The sequence below is a fragment of the Salvelinus fontinalis genome, unplaced genomic scaffold (genome assembly GCF_029448725.1).
Source record: "Salvelinus fontinalis isolate EN_2023a unplaced genomic scaffold, ASM2944872v1 scaffold_0051, whole genome shotgun sequence".
In the NCBI taxonomy this organism is placed as follows: domain Eukaryota; kingdom Metazoa; phylum Chordata; class Actinopteri; order Salmoniformes; family Salmonidae; genus Salvelinus; species Salvelinus fontinalis.
The window spans coordinates 438,987-459,626 of NW_026600260.1; the positions used below are offsets into that span (position 1 = coordinate 438,987).

Genomic DNA, 20,640 nt, shown 5'->3' on the forward strand with positions numbered 1-20,640 from the left:
GCTGCATTCATCTTTCCCTCGATCCTGACTAGTCTCCCAGTCCCTGACACTGAAAAACATCCCCACAGCATGATGCTGCCACCACCATGCTTCACCATAAGGGATGGTGCCAGGTTTCCTCCAGATGTGACGCTTGGCATTCAGGCCAAAGAGTTCGATTTTGCTTTCATCAGACCAGAGAATCTTGTTTCTTATGTTCTGAGTCATTCAGGTGCCTTTTGGCAACTCCAACCCGGCTATCATGTGCCTTTTACTGAGCAGAGGCTTCCGTCTATCCACTCTACCATAAAGGCCTGATTGGTGGAGTGCTGCAGAGATGGTTGTTCTTCTGGAAGGCTCTGTCAGAGTTTCCATAGGGCATTTTTTGGTACCCTTCCACAGATCAGTGCCTCAACACAATCATGTCTCTGAGCTCTACGGACAATTCCTTTGACCCCATGGCTTGGTTTTTACTCTGACATGCACTGTCAACTGTGGGACCTTTAATAGACAGGTGTGTACCTTTCCAAATCATGTCCAATCAATTGAATTCACCACAGGTGGACTCCAATCAAGTTGTAGAAACATCTCAAGGATGATCAATGGAAACAGGATGCACATAGACCTCAATTTCAGGTCTCATATCAAAGGGTCTGAATACTTAAGGTATTTTTAATACATTTGCAAAAATGTGTGTAGATTGATGAACATTTTTTATTCAACTTATTTTCGAATTAAGGCTGTAACTTTAACAAAATGTGGAAAAAGGGAAGGGGCCTTACTACTTTCCGAATTAACTGTATATCCCACAGTCAATCCTAAATCGTCATCCACGTGCACAATTCTTTTTTTAAATTGTGCATTGATATAAATGGTTCTAGTTTTAGATCTCAAATTCTAGTTTTAGTTCTCAAATTAAGATTCAGCCCTTTAATGCAACCGCTGTGTTAGATTTTTAAAAATAACTTTACCACAACATACAGCATGCATTATTGTGAGACAGCGCTCACCTATTCTCCGCCGTGTTGGAGTCAACATATTACACAGAAATACGAAATAACATCATAAATGTTGTCTTACCTTTGCTGTTCTTCCATCAGAATGTTGTGCAAGGAGACCTAGGTCCAGAATAAATCGTTGTTTGGTTTTAGAATGTCCATTTCTTCTGTCGAATTAGCAACCTTGGCTAGCCATGTGGCGCGAACATGCCCATCAACTCTTGGCGCTTGGAACGAAAAATTCCAAAATTCCCAATACACTTCGAATAAACTGGTCAAACTCGGTTGAAAATCCTACTTTATGATGTTCTTCTCATATGTATCCAATAAAATGAGAGCCGGAGCAATTCGTAGTGTATACCGAACGCTTTTCAGAAGACAATGTGAGGCTTCCCTGCGCGCCGTCGAAAACTGCCAAAAGGGAAGACCTGTCACTCCAAAAGCTCTTATTCGGCCTCAGATCAAGCTAGACACCCCATTCAACCTTCCACTGCCTGTTGACATCTAGTGGAAGGCGTATCAAGTGCATACAGATCCATAAATAAAAGCCAGTTGAATAGGCAGGCCCTGACACAGAGCCTCGTTTTCAGATTTTTCACTTCCTCTATGGAAGTTTGCTGCCAAATGAGTTCTGTTTTACTCACATATATAATTCAAACAGTTTTAGAAACTTCAGAGTGTTTTCTATCCAATAGTAAGAATAATATGCATATTGTAGGATCTAGAACAGAGTACGAGGCCGTTTAATTTGGGCACGATTTTTTCCAAAGTGAAAACAGCGCCCCCCTATTCACAAGAAGCCCTTTAATGTCCTGTCAAATTATGGGCAATCTTGCGTCATACAGAAAAAGAAACGGTACTATGTGTGTTTTGTTCTACAGGTCATTGTGGGAAGACGTTTGCCATCTTGAAGAGGTATATCAGCGATGCGGTGCCAAAGACAAGCTGGCTGCTGGTGGTGGATGATGACACACTCATCAGGTAAAGCTTTCAGTATACACACACTCGTGTACACACGCAGCCACACACACACAAAGATACACATACACACACAGACAGACACTAATGCCGATGGTGTGTCTGAGTGATAGTTCCTCCAAAATGTGTGTCTTCACTTATGCCAAAACCCCTGATGCAGTGAAAAATGGTCAAATAAAAAAAAATGTAAGAACTCTTCAAGACTGCCTCCTGAGGGCACAGTCAGCAAACTGATTCTTTTTTATTTAGTGCGGAAGTTACCAGATGTAGAGAGCAGCGGAGTCATAATTTAATTGTTTTTTTTTTAATGAAGAATATCCTACCTGTTGTACCAGTGTGTGTGTGTGTGTGCATTGTGTGATGAGAGAGAATATATGTGTGTGTGCATGCACACGTGTTTGTTTGTACTTGCATGTGTACCTGATTAGTGTGAGTGTATGCCCTCCCCAGCCTGCCCAGACTGCAGATGCTGTTGAGCTGTTACGACCCCTCTGAACCGCTGTGTCTAGGGGAGAGGTACGGCTACGGGCTGGGCCAGGGAGGCTACAGCTACATCACTGGAGGAGGGGGGTGAGTCACTTACAGCTTCTACATCCCAAATGGCACCCTATTCACTACATAGTACAGTACTTTTGATGGCCCTGGTCAAAAATACAGTGGTTCCCAACTATGATCCTCGAGGACCCCCAACTAGAGGTTTTCATGATTCGAACAGACCCGAAATTCCGAGACATGACCGGGGACCCGAGCGGATCCAAGTTCTAAATTCTCACTTTTGTCTCGGATCTGGGTCAGGTCTGATGTAACTGTCACGAGTCTCTTGTATGTGCAACTAAAATAGATTTGCCGACTGGGCCTGATTGGACCTGTCCTCTGATAATTTAATGTCTGATGTGATCAGAACTGCGCAAGCTTGTCTGTGTCATCTAACTGCAACTCAATAAAACGTATAGCTTATGTCCAACTGAAACTGGTCCCGGCCGCTCACCTCACGTGCGCCTGCTGCTGAGGAGAGAGAGAGCGTGAGTAAGAGGAGCCTTGGCCTATAGGCTACTCTTGATTGCGCAGATGGAGGCCTTTTTCAAGGTAAAATGAAAGTTAGAGTAGAAAGATTATAGTGAAAACAAATTGACAAGTGGAATCACAACAAAGCATCCTCCACTCGTGCTGCCAAACATGCGCTTGTAAAACTGACCATCTTACCGATCCTCGACGATGTCATTTATAAAATAGCCTCCAAAACTCTACTCTACTAACAAATTGGATGCAGTCTATCACAGTGCCATCCGTTTTGTCACCAAAGCCCCATATACTACCCACCTCTGCGACCTGTACGCTCTCGTTGGCTGGCCCTCGCTTCACTCTCGTCGCCAAACCCACTGGCTCCAGGTCATCTACAAGTCTCTGCTAGGTTAAGCCCCGCCTTATCTCAGCTCACTGGTCACCATAGCAGCACCCACTCGTAGCACGCGCTCCAGCAGGTATATCTCACTGGTCACCCCCAAAGTCAATTCCTCCTTTGGCCACCTTTCATTCCAGTTATCTGCTTCTAATGACTGGAACGAACTGCAAAAATCACTGAACCTGGAGACTCTCCCAGAATCTCCCTCACTAGCTTTAAGCACCAGCTGTCAGAGCAGCTCACAGATCACTGCACCTGTACATAGCCCATCTGTAAACAGCCCATTCAACTACCTCATCCCCATACTGTATTTATTTATTTATCTTGCTCCTTTGCACCTGTCACATTCCTGACCTGTTTTCCCTTGTTTTGTATTTATTTAGTATGGTCAGGGCGTGAGTTGGGTGGGTTGTCTATGTGTTGTTTTCTATGTTGGGGTTTTGTGTGTTCGGCCTGGTATGATTCCCAATCAGAGACAGCTGTCAATCGTTGTCCCTGATTGAGAATCATACTTAGGCAGCCGGGGTTTCACGTGTGTTCTGCCCAGCGCTGTCTGAGCTGCCTGCCTGCCCAGCGCTGTCTGAACTGCCTGCCTGCCCAGCGCTGTCTGAACCGCCTGCCTGCCCAGCGCCATCTGAGCCGCCTGCCTGCCCAGCGTCGTCTGAGCCGCCCGTCTGTCCCGAGCCGTCAGAGCCGCCCGTCTGTCCCGAGCCGTCAGAGCCGCCCGTCTGTCCTGAGCCGTCAGAGCCGCCCGTCTGTCCTGAGCCGTCAGAGCCGCCCGTTTGTCCCGAGCCGTCAGAGCCGCCCGTCTGTCCCGAGCCGTCAGAGCCGCCCGTCTGTCCCGAGCCGTCAGAGCCGCCCGTCTGTCCCGAGCCGTCAGAGCCGCCCGTCTGTCCCGAGCCGTCAGAGCCGCCCGTCTGTCCCGAGCCGTCAGAGCCGCCCGTCTGTCCCGAGCCGTCAGAGCCGCCCGTCTGTCCCGAGCCGTCAGAGCCGCCCGTCTGTCCCGAGCCGTCAGAGCCGCCCGTCTGTCCCGAGCCGTCAGAGCCGCCCGTCTGTCCCGAGCCGTCAGAGCCGCCCGTCTGTCCCGAGCCGCCAGAGCCGTCCGCCAGACAGGAGCAGCCAGAGCCGTCCGCCAGACAGGAGCAGCCAGAGCCGTCCGCCAGACAGGAGCAGCCAGAGCCGTCCGCCAGACAGGAGCAGCCAGAGCCGTCCGCCAGACAGGAGCAGCCAGAGCCGTCCGCCAGACAGGAGCAGCCAGAGCCGTCCGCCAGACAGGAGCAGCCAGAGCCGTCCGCCAGACAGGAGCAGCCAGAGCCGTCCGCCAGACAGGAGCAGCCAGAGCCGTCCGCCAGCCAGGACCAGCCAGTGCCGTCCGCCAGCCATGACCAGCCAGTGCCGTCCGCCAGCCATGACCAGCCAGTGCCGTCCGCCAGCCATGACCAGCCAGTGCCGTCCGCCAGCCATGACCAGCCAGTGCCGTCCGCCAGCCATGACCAGCCAGTGCCGTCCGCCAGCCATGATAGCTGTCAATCGTTGTCCCTGATTGAGAATCATACTTAGGCAGCCGGGGTTTCACGTGTGTTTTGTGGCTGTTTGTTCCTTGTCGCCACACGGGACTGTAACGGTAGTTTCATTTTGTTATTTTGTATCGCATATTGTTTTTGTGTTATTAAATTACCATGGAAACTAACCACTCCGCATATTGGTCCGATCCTTCTCTCCTCGTCCAATGAGGAGGACGACATAGACTATCGTTACAGCACCCCAGTATCTCTACTTGCACGTTCATCTTCTGCACATCTACCATTCCAGTGTTTAATTGCTATATTGTAATTACTTCGCCACCATGGCCTATTTATTGCCTTAATAACTCCCTTTATCTTACCTCATTTGCACTCACTGAATATAGATTTTTTGTTTTCTTTTTTCTACTGTATTATTGACTGTATGTTTTGTTTATTCCATGTGTAACTCTGTGTTGTTGTATGTGTCGAACTGCTATGCTTTATCTTGGTCAGGTCGCAGTTGCAAATGAGAACTTGTTCTCAACTAGCCTACCTGGTTAAATAAAGGTGAAATAATATTTTTTTTTAAAGGTGAGAAGAACATTGGCGTGACCAAATGGATTATGTGCAACTAGCTATTCAGGTTTGATGCAATTTTCAAACTTGTATTTATTTATTTTTGTATTTATTACAATTTATCATTATTGTACATCCTTATTATTAGTCTATAGATTTCACATGACTGGGCCCACCCACTGGGGAGCCAGGCCCAGCCAGTGATAATTAGCTTTTCCCCACAAAAGAGCTTTATTACAGACAGAAATACTTCTCGGTTTCATCAGCTGACGATGTGGCTAGTCTCAGATGATCCCACAGTTGAAGAAGCCGGATGTAGAGGTCCTGGGCTGGCCTTGTTACACGTGGTCTGCGGTTGTGAGGCTGGTTGGACATACTGCCAAATTCAAAAGAAATTAATTGGAGGTGGCTTATGGTAGAGAAATTAACATTCCATTATCTAGCAACAGCTCTGGTGGACATTCCTGCAGTCAGCATGCCAACTGCATGCGACCGCAAAACTTGAGACTTCTGTGGCAATGTGTTTGTGTGACAAAACTGCACATTTGAGTGGCCTTTTATTGTCCCCAGTACAAGGTACTGTGTAAAGATCATGCTGTTTAATCAACTTCTTTATATGGCACAGCTGTCAGGTGGAGGGATTATCTTGGCAAAAGAGAAATGTTGACTAACAGGGATGTACACAAATTTGTGCACAATTGAGAGAAATAAGCTTTTTGTGCGTATTGAACATTTTCTGGGATCTTTTATTTCAGCTCATGAAACATGGGACCAACGCTTTACATGTTGCGTTTATATTTTTGTTCAGTTTAGTTTTCGTAAGTATTCAGACCCTTTGCTATTTCGAGCACAGGTGCATCCTGTTTCCATTGATCATCCTTAAGATGTTTCGACAACTTGATTGGAGTCCACCTGTGGTAAATTCAATTGATTGGACATGATTTGGAAATGCACACACATCTATATAAGGTCCCACAGTTGACAGTACATGTCAGAGCAAAAACCAAGCCATGTTTAGTACCCTGGGGAAGAGTACTAAACATTTCTACAGCATGGAAGGTCCCCAAGAACGCCGTGGCCTACATCATTCTTAAATGGAAAAAGTTTGGACTCTTCCTAGGGCGGCAGGTAGCATAGTGGTTAGAGCATTGGGCCAGTAACCGAAAGGTTGCTAGATTAAATGCCCGAGCTGAAAAGGTACAAATCTGTCGTTCTGCCCCTGAATAAAGCAGTTAACCCACTGTTCCTAGGCTGTCATTGTAAATAAGAACGTGTTCTTTACTGACATGCCTAGTTAAATTTAAAAAAAATCATACTAGAGCTGGCCGCCCGGAAAAACTAAGCAATCGTGGGAGAAGGGCCTTGGTCAGGGAGGCAGAGCTCTGGAGTTCCTCTGTGGAGATGGGAGAACCTTCCAGAAGGACAATCATCCTGTGGCCCAGCCAGAGCCTGGACTTAAACCCGATCGAACATCTCTGGAGAGACCTGAAAATATTAACGCTCCCCATCCATCCTTACAGAGCTTGAGAGGAATGGGAGAAACTCCCCAAATACAGGTGTGCCATGCTTGTAGTGTCATACCCAAGAAGGTGCTTCAACAAAGTACTAAAGGGTCTGAATTCTTATGTAAATGTAATATTTCAGTTGTAGGTTTTTAATACATTTGCAAAAAAAAAATTTTAAAGCTGTTTTTGCGTTGTCATTATGGGGAATTGTGTGTAGATTGATGAGGGAAAAAACAATTTGATCAATTTTAGAATAAGGCTGTAACGTAACATAATGTGGATATGGTCAAGGGGTCTGAATATTTCTGAATATCTTCTGAATGCACTGTTTCTGAATGCACTGTATGTTTTTTTCTGTAACATAATATTATGAAGCCTTTCATGTGCTTTATGTGCTTTTTGAAATTATATAAATGCTTCAAAATTTACAAAAAGTGACATTAGCTTATGAAGATGGCACTTTACCCCTATCTACATGTACAAATTACCTCATCTAACCTGTACCACTGCACATTGACTCTGTACTGGTACCCCCTGTATATAGCCTCGTTATTGTTATTTTATTGTCTTACTTTTAAAAAAATTTTTTACTTTTGTTTATTTAATAAATATTTTCTTAACTCTATTTCTTGAACTGCATTGTTGGTTAAGGGCTTGTAAGTAAGCATTTCAAGGTAAGGTCTACACATGTTGTATTCGGCACATGTGACATAACATTTGATATGATTTGAAGATTATCTCATAGAACAAAGTTTATAAGATCTCCAAAGCCTTTATTTTCTGCATTTATCCAAAAACCCTACAAAACCTCCATTAATTTTCTCATAGCCTGTGTCCAACGAACCATGGCAGAGTTAGTGCCTACAAAAAGACGCCAAGTTGCTTTCTATTGCTGCCATTTGTTGGGTAGGACTACAGTAGGCACTCGCCTTTGTTGGTAATTGGCTGCAATATAGGCCTAGCCTGTTCAAAACGTTTGTGAAGGTTTAAACCTTCAAAACAAGTGTTTTGTTTAATTCTGTTGAGCTATTTTCTTTGGTGAAGTTAAGTTCCAACTCTAATGTAATAGTAGAACCGGTAACTTACTATATCTGCTCACACTCAAACCATGCAAAGGAAAAAATCAAGAGGGCGAGATGCAAAATGTAATTTAAACCTGTTCATATTTTCCCTATAAACAATGACTTGACTTAACTTTATTAGGGTAATATCAAAAGAAATACACTTTTAGGGCCTCCCGAGTGGCGCAGCGGTCTAAGGCACTGCATTGCAGTGTTAGAGGTGTCACTACAGACCCGGGTTCGATTCCGGGCTGCATGACAACCAGCCGTGATCAGGAGTGCCATAAGGCCGTGCACAATTGGCCCAGCGTCGTCCGGGTTTGCCTCATCGCGCCCTAGCAACTTCTTGTGGTGGGCCGGGCGCCTGCAGGCTGACCTTGGTCGTCAGTTGAATGGTGTTTCCTCCAACACATTGGTGCGGCTGGGGGGCGGGTGTTAAGAAGCGCGGTTTGGCGGGTCATGTTTCAGAGGACGACCTTTGCCTCCAGAGCCCGTTGGGGAGTTGCAGCGATGAGACAAGATCTAAATTGGGGAGAAAAATGGGTAAAAAAAATAAAAGTAAATAAAAAATGAGGAACTTTTGTGACGGCTATTATTAGGCTATAGCCCTACTGCAGGCCTATGATATGAAGACAGTGTGCACCGGCGCTCCAACTGTCAGTTGAACTTGAGGTGAGGAAGACTGTTTCAGGCCTACCAGAGTTACTCTTACAATCGAACAATATAATCCTGATCTTTATACAAAAATATTCTGTTCGAAAATTTACATAATAGCCTCCTTCTATATGCCAATATCTGTATAGCAGTAGTAGCCTATTTGACAAGGATAAAGAAATGCATGTTGGAAACATGGCCCTGGCATAAGTCTATCTTTCTCTCGGTCTCTAGGGCTAAGCTTCTCTTCCTTCATATATATTTTTTTATATCATACAGTATACCTATAGGCCTATATGCTTGCAATGCCTTGATGCATTTCCGCTCAAATCTCTGACAGCTGAAACATGAGGTGGACAATTACTGTTTTTATAGGCAGTTTTTAAGGACACAACTGTCGATCATTTGGCCAATATTGCTTGTTTATTGATCGCGCTGGCATTCTGAGGTTTCTTTTGACTTCTACTCTCGGAACGGGTCTCTCTGTTTTTCCACAGGCCTTTTTGGAATGGGTCTGACTGTCCTCGGGTCCATTTCGGAACGGGTCTCCATTTTTTAATTTTTTTATTTATGCATATCGGGTCGAGTGGGAAAGCCACGGATCCATTTCGGAACTGATCCAACTTTTTGGACCCATGAAGACCTCTACCCCAACAGTACACGTTTTTGTTGTATACCCAGACAAGCACACCTGATTCAGCTTGTCAACGAATCATCAAGCCCTCAATGAGTTTGTCCGGGGCTACAACAAAAATGTGTGCTGTTGGTGGTACTCGAGGACCGGAGTTGGGAACCACTGTTTTAGAGGAAGTGTAGTAGTGGTGGGGGTGGTGTTGATCTGTGTATAAACTGCAGGAGGAACTATATTTGGAACAAATCCATTAGCAATCTCCCAAACACCCGCATTTGCAGTTTTCTCTACAGATACTTATCTTCAATGATTTGTATTTTTTCTGAATGGCCTGTGCCTTGTTTCTCTGTGATGAGTTTTTGGTGTAATTTTGCATTCTCACTTCAAATCATTACCATGGATTTGACTGGATTATTAGATCAAAATATAACAACAATATAATAGAATATAAGACAGACATAAATGTGGTCAAATTGGCCAATTGCAACCAAGATTGGCCACTAGATCATTGCCAGTTGGTCTCTCGTTAAACCATCAATACGCGCTAAAATCACCCTACAGCTGATATCAGTTGCAACCATCATCCGCCACCAATTTACCGCTCCATAAAGGCATCCGCATACTAGGTTTGTTGTGTGTCCCTCAAGACACACTTTTGAGGAAGTGTACTGTAGCCAGTACACTTCCTCAAAATAATCTGAATTAATCTAAGATAACAAAAAAAATCTGCTATTATTTTGACGTTTTTTCCGATGTCTAAGATGTTTGGGGCAGTATTTCTCAAGTGAAATTTGCATGAAAACAAGTCGTCTCTCGCTGAATAACAAACACTTAATTGAAGAATCCTTACTGTTGACCGATCACAGACGAAGGGGCGTAGACTTCGGCTACCAAAGTTCAGCTTGCCTCAAGAAAAAGAATTGTGTCCACGAACACCCCAAAAAAACCTTGGCGAAGACCAATATGAACAAAAACGTTTGTCATAACTTTCGTCATAATGTATGCACTGTTTCGGATGGGAAGCCTGGTTTCCGGGTGTCGCTTTTATCTCTAGTCCTGAATGCAACCAACATTTTTCAAGATGATTTTGCCCTCTGGTGGGTAGCATCATCGGAACTTGCAATTTTAAGAGTGATTTATTGATTTGACAATCATTCTGTACAACTGAAATAAAGTATTTAATTTCCTTGTTTACCACGGCAAATCTACTATGGCAATGTAGCCTACCCTTTCCAATTTATGTAAACCATTAATGATTTCACTTGTCTGAATCGAAAAAAAACATTTCTTATCAAGAAGGGAAAAGGAAATATTCCTGAACTGTAGGCTACAGTTTGATATTTGAAACAAAATCGTGATTGTGTTGTATTTTGAATAAAATAATATTATATTCTTATATTGTGCGGATAGTGGAGATTATTTATTTGAAGCTATTTGTAGAACAACGTGATAAAACTCAATAGTGAACCTTTATAATTTCATACAGGGCTACTGTACAAAATAGTAATTATTGTAGTCTACTTTATTGAAGAAACAATGTCTGAATTGGAAGGAAATGTGGTAGGATGAGTAATTTGTTATTATTTGGATGTCGTTATCCAAAGAAACTAACGATTGTCGTCGGGAGAAGGAGAGGAGAACAGATGCCAAGTGTTTCATTTTATGATATTTAAATTGTCTATCACACACATTGCTGCAATCAATATCACTTTCATTTACAATGTGGTCGGCTAATTAATTAACAATTGGTTTTCAATAACTTTATTTTTGCGAAGTTATAATTGTCGTAATGACATTTCCAGTCTGATCATTTTATTTCAGTTGTAATATGTCACATTCTTCCGTTCATCTTTTTCATATTGCGATGTCCTTGTTCCTAATAGGATGTTTTTTCATTGGGGTGGGAATAGTGAATGCAGAGTGACCATTTCCTATGTCATTTTCACGGTCTAGTATCAAGCTGGTTTGACACCAGAACAGCGTCAGATCAGCAGGTCTAGTAGTTTATTGCAGAGTTTTTTTCGTTGCAACCAGAGTTGTTTTAGCTCGGAGCTCCTTGTAATCTCCCGTTTAGTAGCGTGTTAAGAAATTCAGTGGCAACCTGCAGGTAACCCGCAGGTTCCGCATCTTTGTTGCAATCAGGCCATTCATTCTTATTTGTGAGATGTGTGTGTACAGTACATGTAAAATTAACCAGACTACTCTGCTAAGGGTCGCTCTTTACTGGACATTTTGAACACAAAGTCCTACTCCAATCTCTTTTTCATCTCATTTATCACCTGATTTACTCAGTAGGTGGTCCAGGTGTCCTCTGACATGGTAAAAATAGGGGTGGGGGGGGCTCTCTTTTGTTCTCTATTGCTCCTCTATTGTTCCTCAAGCAAGGGGGGAAGCTGATGACAGAGGGCACCATCAGATCAATTCCTTTAATGGCCTACTCCATGAATTACACGTGTCTAAAAAACACTATTTTGCTCAAAACATATTTGTTTACCCTTAACTGTGTGTACATTGCTGTATTCATACGTGGGATATTGTTTTTTAACATGTTCAATCCACCTTGTTTTCTCTGAACTGTGTTGGTCAGAGTAGTAATGTTGATGTGTGCGTTAATAATAAAATAAATGTATTGGATTGTTCACTTAGGTGCTCAACCATTTTCTGTGCCAGAACGCTCACCACACATAAGCTAATGTGTGTTGGGGTGTTTGTGTGTTGTGTCCTGTCAGGATGGTGTTCAGTAGGGCCGCGGTGGTGAGGCTCCTGGCCAGTGACTGCAAGTGTTACAGTAATGACGCCCCTGATGACATGGTGCTGGGGATGTGTCTCAACGCTCTGGGGCTCCCTGTCACGCATAGCTCCCTCTTCCACCAGGTAATACACTGACCTTACCCATTACCCTTATGCCAGGAACCCACAGTTTGGAATTGTATTGCCACTATTCATGTTTCACATACTATTTTCATGATCGTTATTGTCGTACACGAAAAATGGGAGCTCCAGAGTCGCTCAGTGTGGCAAGGTCAACAATAGCTGATTTACTGCACTTGTGGTCTCCCGACAGCACCAAATTGTCCCAAACAAAAGTCTAGCATGTCAGAATGTTCTGTCGTAGCTCTGTACTTTTCCTACTGTGTGAACACTGCTATGAAGAAGATTCCACGCCAATAGGAACGCTGCATACTGGCATGCACTGTAGAAAATATGAAGCAGTTGGTTCATCTTTATACACAGCATGTTATCTAACATTTTCTATACCCAAATGACAAGTATTATGGAGTGAAAATTTCCAAATCAAATTTTGTTAACCACATTGAAGGCATGCTGGACCACAGATTATGGCATATTTGACAAATAAGCACTTTCTGCTATCTGCTATTTTTTCTGACAAATTCAAATAAAAGCAGATTGAACTTAATACAAGTGGTAAAGTGAGAACACCCTTCAGATAGCAAATCCTTAAAATGTATTAGCTGTTACATCCACTGCACAACATAACGTTTGGATGATTAAAAACACACTGTGTGAGAGAGCCATTACCTTATACCTTTTTTATCCATTACCCTTACCTCATACCAACTACCCTAACCCATTACCTTTATCTAATAAGTTACTTAAGACCTAATACTGTTTACCCATTATTCTAACCTAATAATACCAACATTTCACAGTACATCAATTTCACAGTTCAACAATGGTTGTTGTAGCAAGGCCTTGGTTACGAAGATACTAGTCTTTGATATTCTCTCTGATTGTACTAGTGTATTTAATAGCCCTGTTTATGAGTAGCAATTACAACAGTCTGGAGTGCGGTGTCTGCTGGCTTCACTACATTCCTACAGAAAATATTGTACTTTTTACTCAATACATTTTCCCTGACAACCCAAAGTACCCGTTACGTTTTGAGTGCTTAGCAGAACAGGAAAATTGTGAAATTCACACACTTATCAAGAGAACACATGGTGAAATGATTTATACTTTTACTTTTATTTTTGATACTGAAGTATATTTAAAACAAAATACTTTTAGACTTTTACCCAAGTAGTATTTACTGGGTGACTTTCACTTTTACTTGAATAACTTTCTATTAAGGTATCTATTTTTACTCAAGTATGACAATATGGTACTTTTTACACCACTGGTAAGCAGTCTATGGACAAGATAAGAGAGCAATCCATGCTTTGGTTTCTCCAAATGCTAACCTTTTAACATTTGTGACACAACCAATGCAAATCAATATCCTCGATATTAGCTTTTTAAAAATTGTGCTGTCCCTCCAGGCACGACCTGAAGACTACTCCAGAGACTTCCTAGCCCACCAGGTGCCCATCTCTTTCCACAAACACTGGAACATCGACCCCGTTGCCGTCTTCAACAGGTGGCTAAAGGATGAGTCGATTTCAACAAGCTCACACGGACTAAACAAGAGCACCAAGGAAGAGTTATAGTCACTCAGACACTATCAGTCTTGGTGTGTGTGTGTGTGGAGTCATGGACAAACATATTGTCAGCATGTTTCCTCCATCGGTGTAAATGTTTTCTATATTGTGAATCTTACGGAGATATAATTTGGAAGGTTCATGCAAGCCTGTCCCTGACTGTATGTATGGGAACTTATTCATGACTGAGGCCAGGATTCAATCCAAGGCGCGTTAGAGCAGCGCAATATAATGGACTCTCAAAGGTAAATGATGCTTGAGTCGACATGCTAGCATTTACCATGAATGCGATCTCGGCGAACGCCGGGGAAAACGCCTTTAGAAGACATATTGTCGGCTGTCTAACGCTCAGCTATAGGTATTGAATCCTGGCCACAGTTTCAATTGATTTGCATGTTGAGGTTGTCAGTGTGTGTTCGGATCTTGTCTGTGTATATTTATATGATCTAATCTATTCCTTGCCAAGTTGAACAATTAAACAGTTATTTTTTCTTAAGGACATATCTCAACATTATTACTACATGCTGTACAATGTGAACTATTTTGATATCAAAGTGTTATTACTTAAAAAATATATGTTTGCGCTGTCTTATTGGAGTTTTATTTCTGGCATTTGGTTTCAGGATTAATTAATGACTATTAATTGTGAATGTACATTTTTATTTATTTATTTTTATTTCACCATTATTTAACCAGGTAGGCAAGTTGAGAACAAGTTCTCATTTACAATTGCGACCTGGCCAAGATAAAGCAAAGCAGTTCGACACATACAGAGTTACACATGGAGTAAAACAAACATACAGTCAATAATACAGTAGAAAAATAAGTCTATATACAATGTGAGCAAATGAGGTGAGATAAGGGAGGTAAATGCAAAAAAAAGGCCAAAAAAGGTAGCAGTGGTGGGTAGTACATGGGGCTTTGGTGACAAAACGGATGGCACTGTGATAGACTGCATCCAATTTTCTGAGTAGAGTGTTGTTTTGTAAAGGACATCGCCGAAGTCAAGGATCGGTAGAATGGTCAGTTTTACGAGGGTATGTTTGGCAGCATGAGTGAAGGATGCTTTGTTGCGAAATAGGAAGCCGATTCTAGATTTAATTTTGGATTGGAGATGCTTTATGTGAAACTGGAAGGAGATTTTACAATCTAACCAGACACCTAGGTATTTGTAGTTGTCCACATATTCTAAGTCAGAACCGTCCAGACTAGTTATGTTAGTTGGGCGGGCAGCGAATGGTTGAAAAGCATCCATTTGGTTTTACTTGGATTTAAGAGCAGTTGGAGGCCACGGAAGGAGTGTTGTATGGCATTGAAGCTTGTTTGGAGGTTTGTTAGCATAGTGTCCAAAGAAGGGCCAGGTGTATACAGAATGGTGTCATCTGCGTAGAGGTGGATTAAAGAATCACCAGCAGCAAGAGCAATATCATTGATGTATACAGAGAAAAGAGTCAGCTCGAGAATTGAACCCTGTGGCACACCCATAGAGACTGCCAGAGGTCCGGACAACAGGCCCTCCGATTTGACACACTGAACTCTGTCTGAGAAGTAGTTGGTGAACCAGGCGAGGCAGTCATTTGAGAAACAAAGGCTGTTGTGTCTGCCAATAAGAATGTGGTGATTGACAGAGTCGAAAGCCTTGGCCAGGTCAATGAAGACAGCTGCACAGTATTGTCTCTTATCGATGGCAGTTATGATATCGTTTTGGACCTTGAGCGTGGCTGAGGTGCACCCATGACCAGCTCGGAAACCAGATTGCATAGCGGAGAAGGTACGGTGAGATTCGAAATGGTTGGTGATCTGTTTGTTAACAGATCTGTTTGGCTTTTGAAGACCTTAGAAAGGCAGGGTGGGATAGATATGTCTGTAGCAGTTTGGGTCTAGAGTGTCTCCCCCTTTGAAGAGGGGGATGACTGCGGCAGCTTTCCAATCTTTAGGGATCTCAGGCGATACAAAAGAGAGGTTGAACAGGCTAGTAATAGGGGTTGCAACAATTTGGGCAGATCATTTTAGAAAGAGAGGGTCCAAATTGTCTAGCCCGGCTGATTTATAGGGTCCAGATTTTGCAGCTCGTTCAGAACATCAGCTATCTGGATTTGGTTGAAGGAGAAATGGGGGAGGTTTGGGCAAGTTTCTGTGGGGTGTGCAGGGCTGTTGACCGGGGTTGGGGTAGCCAGGTGGAAAGCATGGCCAGCCGTAGAAAAATGCTTATTGAAATTCTCAATTATCGTGGATTTATCGATGGTGACAGTGTTTCCTATCCTCAGTGCAGTGGGCAGCTGGGGGAGGTGCTTTTATTTTCCATGGACTTTACAGTGAAGTCGGGGGCTGCTCTGGTGCGAGACGAAGTACCCACTCTGCTCGTAGATACGTCGTCCTCCATGGCGGCTCTGGTGCGGGGATCGTCGCCGGACTCTACGGACCGTGGGTTGTCGCCGGAGGAACCGGACCGTGGATTGTCGCTGGAGGAACCGGACCATGGATCGTCGCCGGAGGAACCAGACCGTGGTTCGTCGCTGGAGGCTCCGGACCACAGACCGTCACTGGAGGCTCCGGACCGCGGACCGTCTCAGGAGGTTCCGGACTGTGAAACGTCGCCGGAAGCTCTGGTCTGGGAACTGTCGCCGGAAGCTCTGGACTGGGAACTGTCGCCGGAAGCTAGGTGCGTGGAGCCGGCACTGGTGGTACCGGCCTGGTGATATGCACCTCAGGGCGAGTGCGGGGAGGAGGCACAGGACGTGCTGGACTGTAGACACGCACTCCAAGGAGAGTGCGAGGAGCAGCAACAGGACGCACCTGACTGGGAACACGCACTTGAGGGAGAGTGTGAGGAGCAGGCACAGGACGTACTGGGTTGTGAAGGTGCACTGGAGACCTGGTGTGTACAGCCGGCATCAATTGTTTTGGAACTTTAACACACTTCTCAGGACGAGTACAGGGAACTGACTCAGGTGGCACCAAACTGACAACACGTTCCTTTATTCCCAATCCGTGCATCCTCCACCAACCAACAACTCTCCCATTTCTCTCTCCTCCAAATTCTCCTTCTCCCAGACTGGCACTGGTTCACTCCTCGACTCTGCCGACTTCTCCATGTGCCCCCCCCCCCCCCCCCAAAAAAAATTGTGTTTTCTGTGGCCTTCCTCCCCGACTTCGTCGCTGCCCCTCCTTCGCTGCTTCCGTCTGCTTCCATGGCAGGGTCTTGTCCCCTGCCATAACCTCCTGCCATGTCCATGATTTCCTCCCAGGATCCTTGCTCCTCCTGGCCACACTGCTTGGTGGTGAGATCTTCTGTCACGATCGTCATAATGAATGGACCAAGGCGCAGCGTGCATAGAGTTCCACATATTTTAATAAATCGAAACTCACCAAACAAAACAAACAAGCACAAACAAAACATGACGTTCTGGGATGCTCACAGGCAGCTACACAAACACAAGATCCCACAACCACAATGGAGAAATGGCTGCATAAATATGATCCCCAATCAGAGACAACAATAAACAGCTGCCTCTGATTGGGAACCATACCAGGCCAACATAGAACATTAAACACCTAGATAACCCACCCTAGTCATTGTCACGCCCCAAACACCATAGAGAATAAACAGCTCTCTAAGGTCAGGGCGTGACAATATCAGTGCGCTTTGTGATGAATGAGCCATCTGATTCAATGAATGAAGAAGCAGAGTTGTCTTTTTTTCTGAATTTTATTTTAGGATCCTTATAGCTTTTTACTATCATTCTTTATATAATTTATCTTTGTTTCGTAGTGTAGTTTCCTTTTATTTAGTTAAGTCACATGATTTATTAATTTGCAGTATGTTTGCCAATCAGTTGGGCTGCCAGACTTAATTGCCATACCTTTTGTCTCATCCCTCTCAACCGTACAATTTTTCAATTCCTCATCAATCCAAGGGGATTTAACAGTTTTTACAGTCATTTTCTTAATGGATGCGTGCTTATTAGTAACTGGAATAAGTAGTTCCATAAATACGTCAAGTGCAGCGTCTGGTTGCTCCTCCTTATACACAACAGACCAGCAAATATTCTTTACATAGTCAACATATTAATCACAACAAAACTTGTTTTCCTAGATATGGCTATTATATTGTGATCACTACATCCTATGGATTTGGATACTGCAAATATCTGCAGCGTTAGTAAAGATACATGTTAAAATGATTTAATTCCTGTGCTGTTTGTAACTACCCTGGTAGGTTGACTGCAGGCACTGGTTACAGTTTTACGTTTTTTCCTAAGTGGGCAGCTTGATGATAGCCAGTCAATATTTAAATCACACAGAAAATATTCTTCTCTGTTGATATCACATACATTATCAACATTTCACACATATTATCCAGATACTGACTGTTAGCACTTGGTCTATAGCTTGGTCTATAGCTTGACTGTTAGCACTTGGTCTATAGCAGCTTCCCACAAGAATGGGCTTTAGGTGAGGCAGATGAACCTGTAGCCATATTACTTCAACAGTATTTAACATTAGATCGTCTCTAAGCTTTACGGGAATGTGGTTCTGAATATAGACCGCAACACCGCCTCCATTGGTATTTCTGTCTTATCGGTAGATGTTATATTTGTGTATTGCTACCACTGTATCAGCAAAGGTATTATCTAAGTGAGTTTCAGAATATGAATGTCATCTGTTACAAGCAAAGCAGTGCAGTGCAGACTTGGTTTGTCATTCTTCCCTGTACATTTTGTATTTTTCATATTTTTTTGTATATAATTCAATTTATTTTCAATCTTTTTTACATTTTTTAGATTGAATATACCTTCCTGTAACCCGCCTCACCCAATTTGGTACGGATCCGCTATTTTTAGACCTTTTAGCCAGAACCTCCATCAGAAGTTAACCAGCTAATTAGCCACTAGCTATTTAGTCATTGTCAGCCACTGCTAGAGGCCTTTACCTTCGGCACAGACACCAGCCGCTTTTAGCCAGGATAACACTTGCCAGCCTGCCAGTATCGGACTATTTTCTCCACTACAACGCCAGATTCCTGCCGTAAGCCCTGGACCATTACTCCTGATCATCACAGCTAGCTAGCTGCCACCGAGTGGCTCAGCCCCGAAGCTAGCTATGAGCAAGGCCCACCTCCCGGCCCACTCAGTGATCACTCGGCTACACAGCTAATGCCTCCCGGACACTTCCCCAACACGGCTAGAATTCCACTACTCCACCGGATCCTTGCCGTAAGCTCTGGACCTTTGCATCCGATCATCGCTGCTAGCTAGCTGCTACCGAGTGGCTATAGTGGCTAACGCCCCTGTCCCGAAGCTAGCACCAGTTAGCCGAGAGCCAGGCGCATCTCCCAGCTAGCAAACGAAATTACTACAACCCCAATACCTCTATCGCCAACTGGCCTGGACCAATTTGTCGACACGAAGCTCCGCCGTTCCACCATGACTGGTCTGCAGATGTATCTTCATCTGCTGTGCCCCCAACCGGCATTTGTCGGACGTCGGAGCAGGCGCTTCTATTAGCCCCGACCTGCTAACTTTAAACACTGTGTCTCCCGCTTGCTAGGTAGTAACGATTACCCAGAGGCTTCCCTGTTTAATCTATTGCTGTTCACTGGACACTATGATCACCTGGCAACATAGCTGATGCCTGCTGGACTGTTCATTAATCACGGTACTCTATTTTGTTTATTTTTTGTTTATCTGTCGGCCCCAGCCTCGAACTCAGGCCCTGTGTGTAGTTAACTGACCCTCTCTGCCCATTCATCACTATTTTACCTGTTGTTGTTATCTTAGCTAATTAGCTATTGTTGTCTTACCCGTTGTTGTCTTAGCTAGCTCTCCCAATCAACACCTGTGATTGCTTTATGCCTCGCTTTATGTCTCTCTCAAATGTCAATATGCCTTGTATACTGTTGTTTAGGATCGTTATCATTGTTTTAGTTTACTGCGGAGCCCCTAGTCCCACTCAAAAGGCCTCAGATACCTCCTTTGTCCCACCTCCCACACATGCGGTGACCTCACCCAGCATAACTAGTACGTCCAGAGATGCAACCTCTCTTATCGTCACAAAATCCCTGGGTTTAACTCCACTGTAACCACACCCCACCATACCCCTGTCTGTACATTATGCCCTGAATCTATTCTACCACACCCAGAAATCTGCTCCTTTTATTCTCTGTCCCCAACTCACTAGACAACCAGTTTTGATAGCCTTTAGTCGTACCCTCAACCTACTCCTCTGTTCCTCGGGTGATGTGGAGGTTAACCCAGGCCCTGCGTGTCCCCAGGCACTCATTTGTTGACTTCTGTAACCGAAAAGCCTTGGTTTCCTGCATGTTAACATCAGAAGCCTCCTCCCTAAGTTTGTTTTACTCACTGCTTTAGCACACTCTGCCAACCCTGATGTCCTTGCCGTGTCTGAATCCTGGCTTAGTAACCTCTTTGGGCTGCAGGGGCAGTATTGAGTAGCCTGGATAAAAGGTGCCCATTTCAAACGGCCTCGTACTCAATTCTTGCTCGTACAATATGCATATTATTATTACTATTGGATAGAAACACTCTCTAGTTTCTAAAACCGTTTGAATTATATCTGTGAGTAAAACAGAACTCATTTTGCAGCAAACTTCCTAACGGGAAGTGGAGAATCTGAAATCGATGCTCTGTTCTAGGGCCTGCCTATAAATGTGCTTCTTATGTATTAGTATACATGCACTTCATACGCCTTCCACTAGATGTCAACAGGCAGTGAGAGAAGAAATGTAGTGTATAACTTGATCTGAGGTCGAATAAAAGCTCTCGGCATGACGTGACACCAATTTCCAGTTTTCTGGAACGCGCAAGAAGGGACCGGGTATTGCCTTCTGAAAAGCTGTCGTTATAGACGACTAATATCTCCGGCTTTGATTTTATTTGATAAATGTGACAA

General features: G+C 43.9%; 1 protein-coding gene across 2 annotated transcripts in view; it reads left to right on the forward strand.

Annotated features, from left to right (window-relative positions):
• b3glcta (beta 3-glucosyltransferase a) overlaps positions 1-14,224 on the forward strand; it is a 124,504-nt gene extending 110,280 nt beyond the window's left edge. For both annotated transcript variants that reach the window (XM_055911119.1, XM_055911120.1), the window contains exons 12-15: positions 1,859-1,958; positions 2,406-2,525; positions 12,019-12,163; positions 13,570-14,224. In XM_055911119.1, coding sequence (XP_055767094.1) covers positions 1,859-1,958; positions 2,406-2,525; positions 12,019-12,163; positions 13,570-13,737 — 533 coding nt within the window. In that variant the 3' untranslated portion in view covers positions 13,738-14,224. The remainder of the gene's footprint in view (positions 1-1,858; positions 1,959-2,405; positions 2,526-12,018; positions 12,164-13,569) is intronic.
• Positions 14,225-20,640: the final 6,416 nt, after the last annotated feature.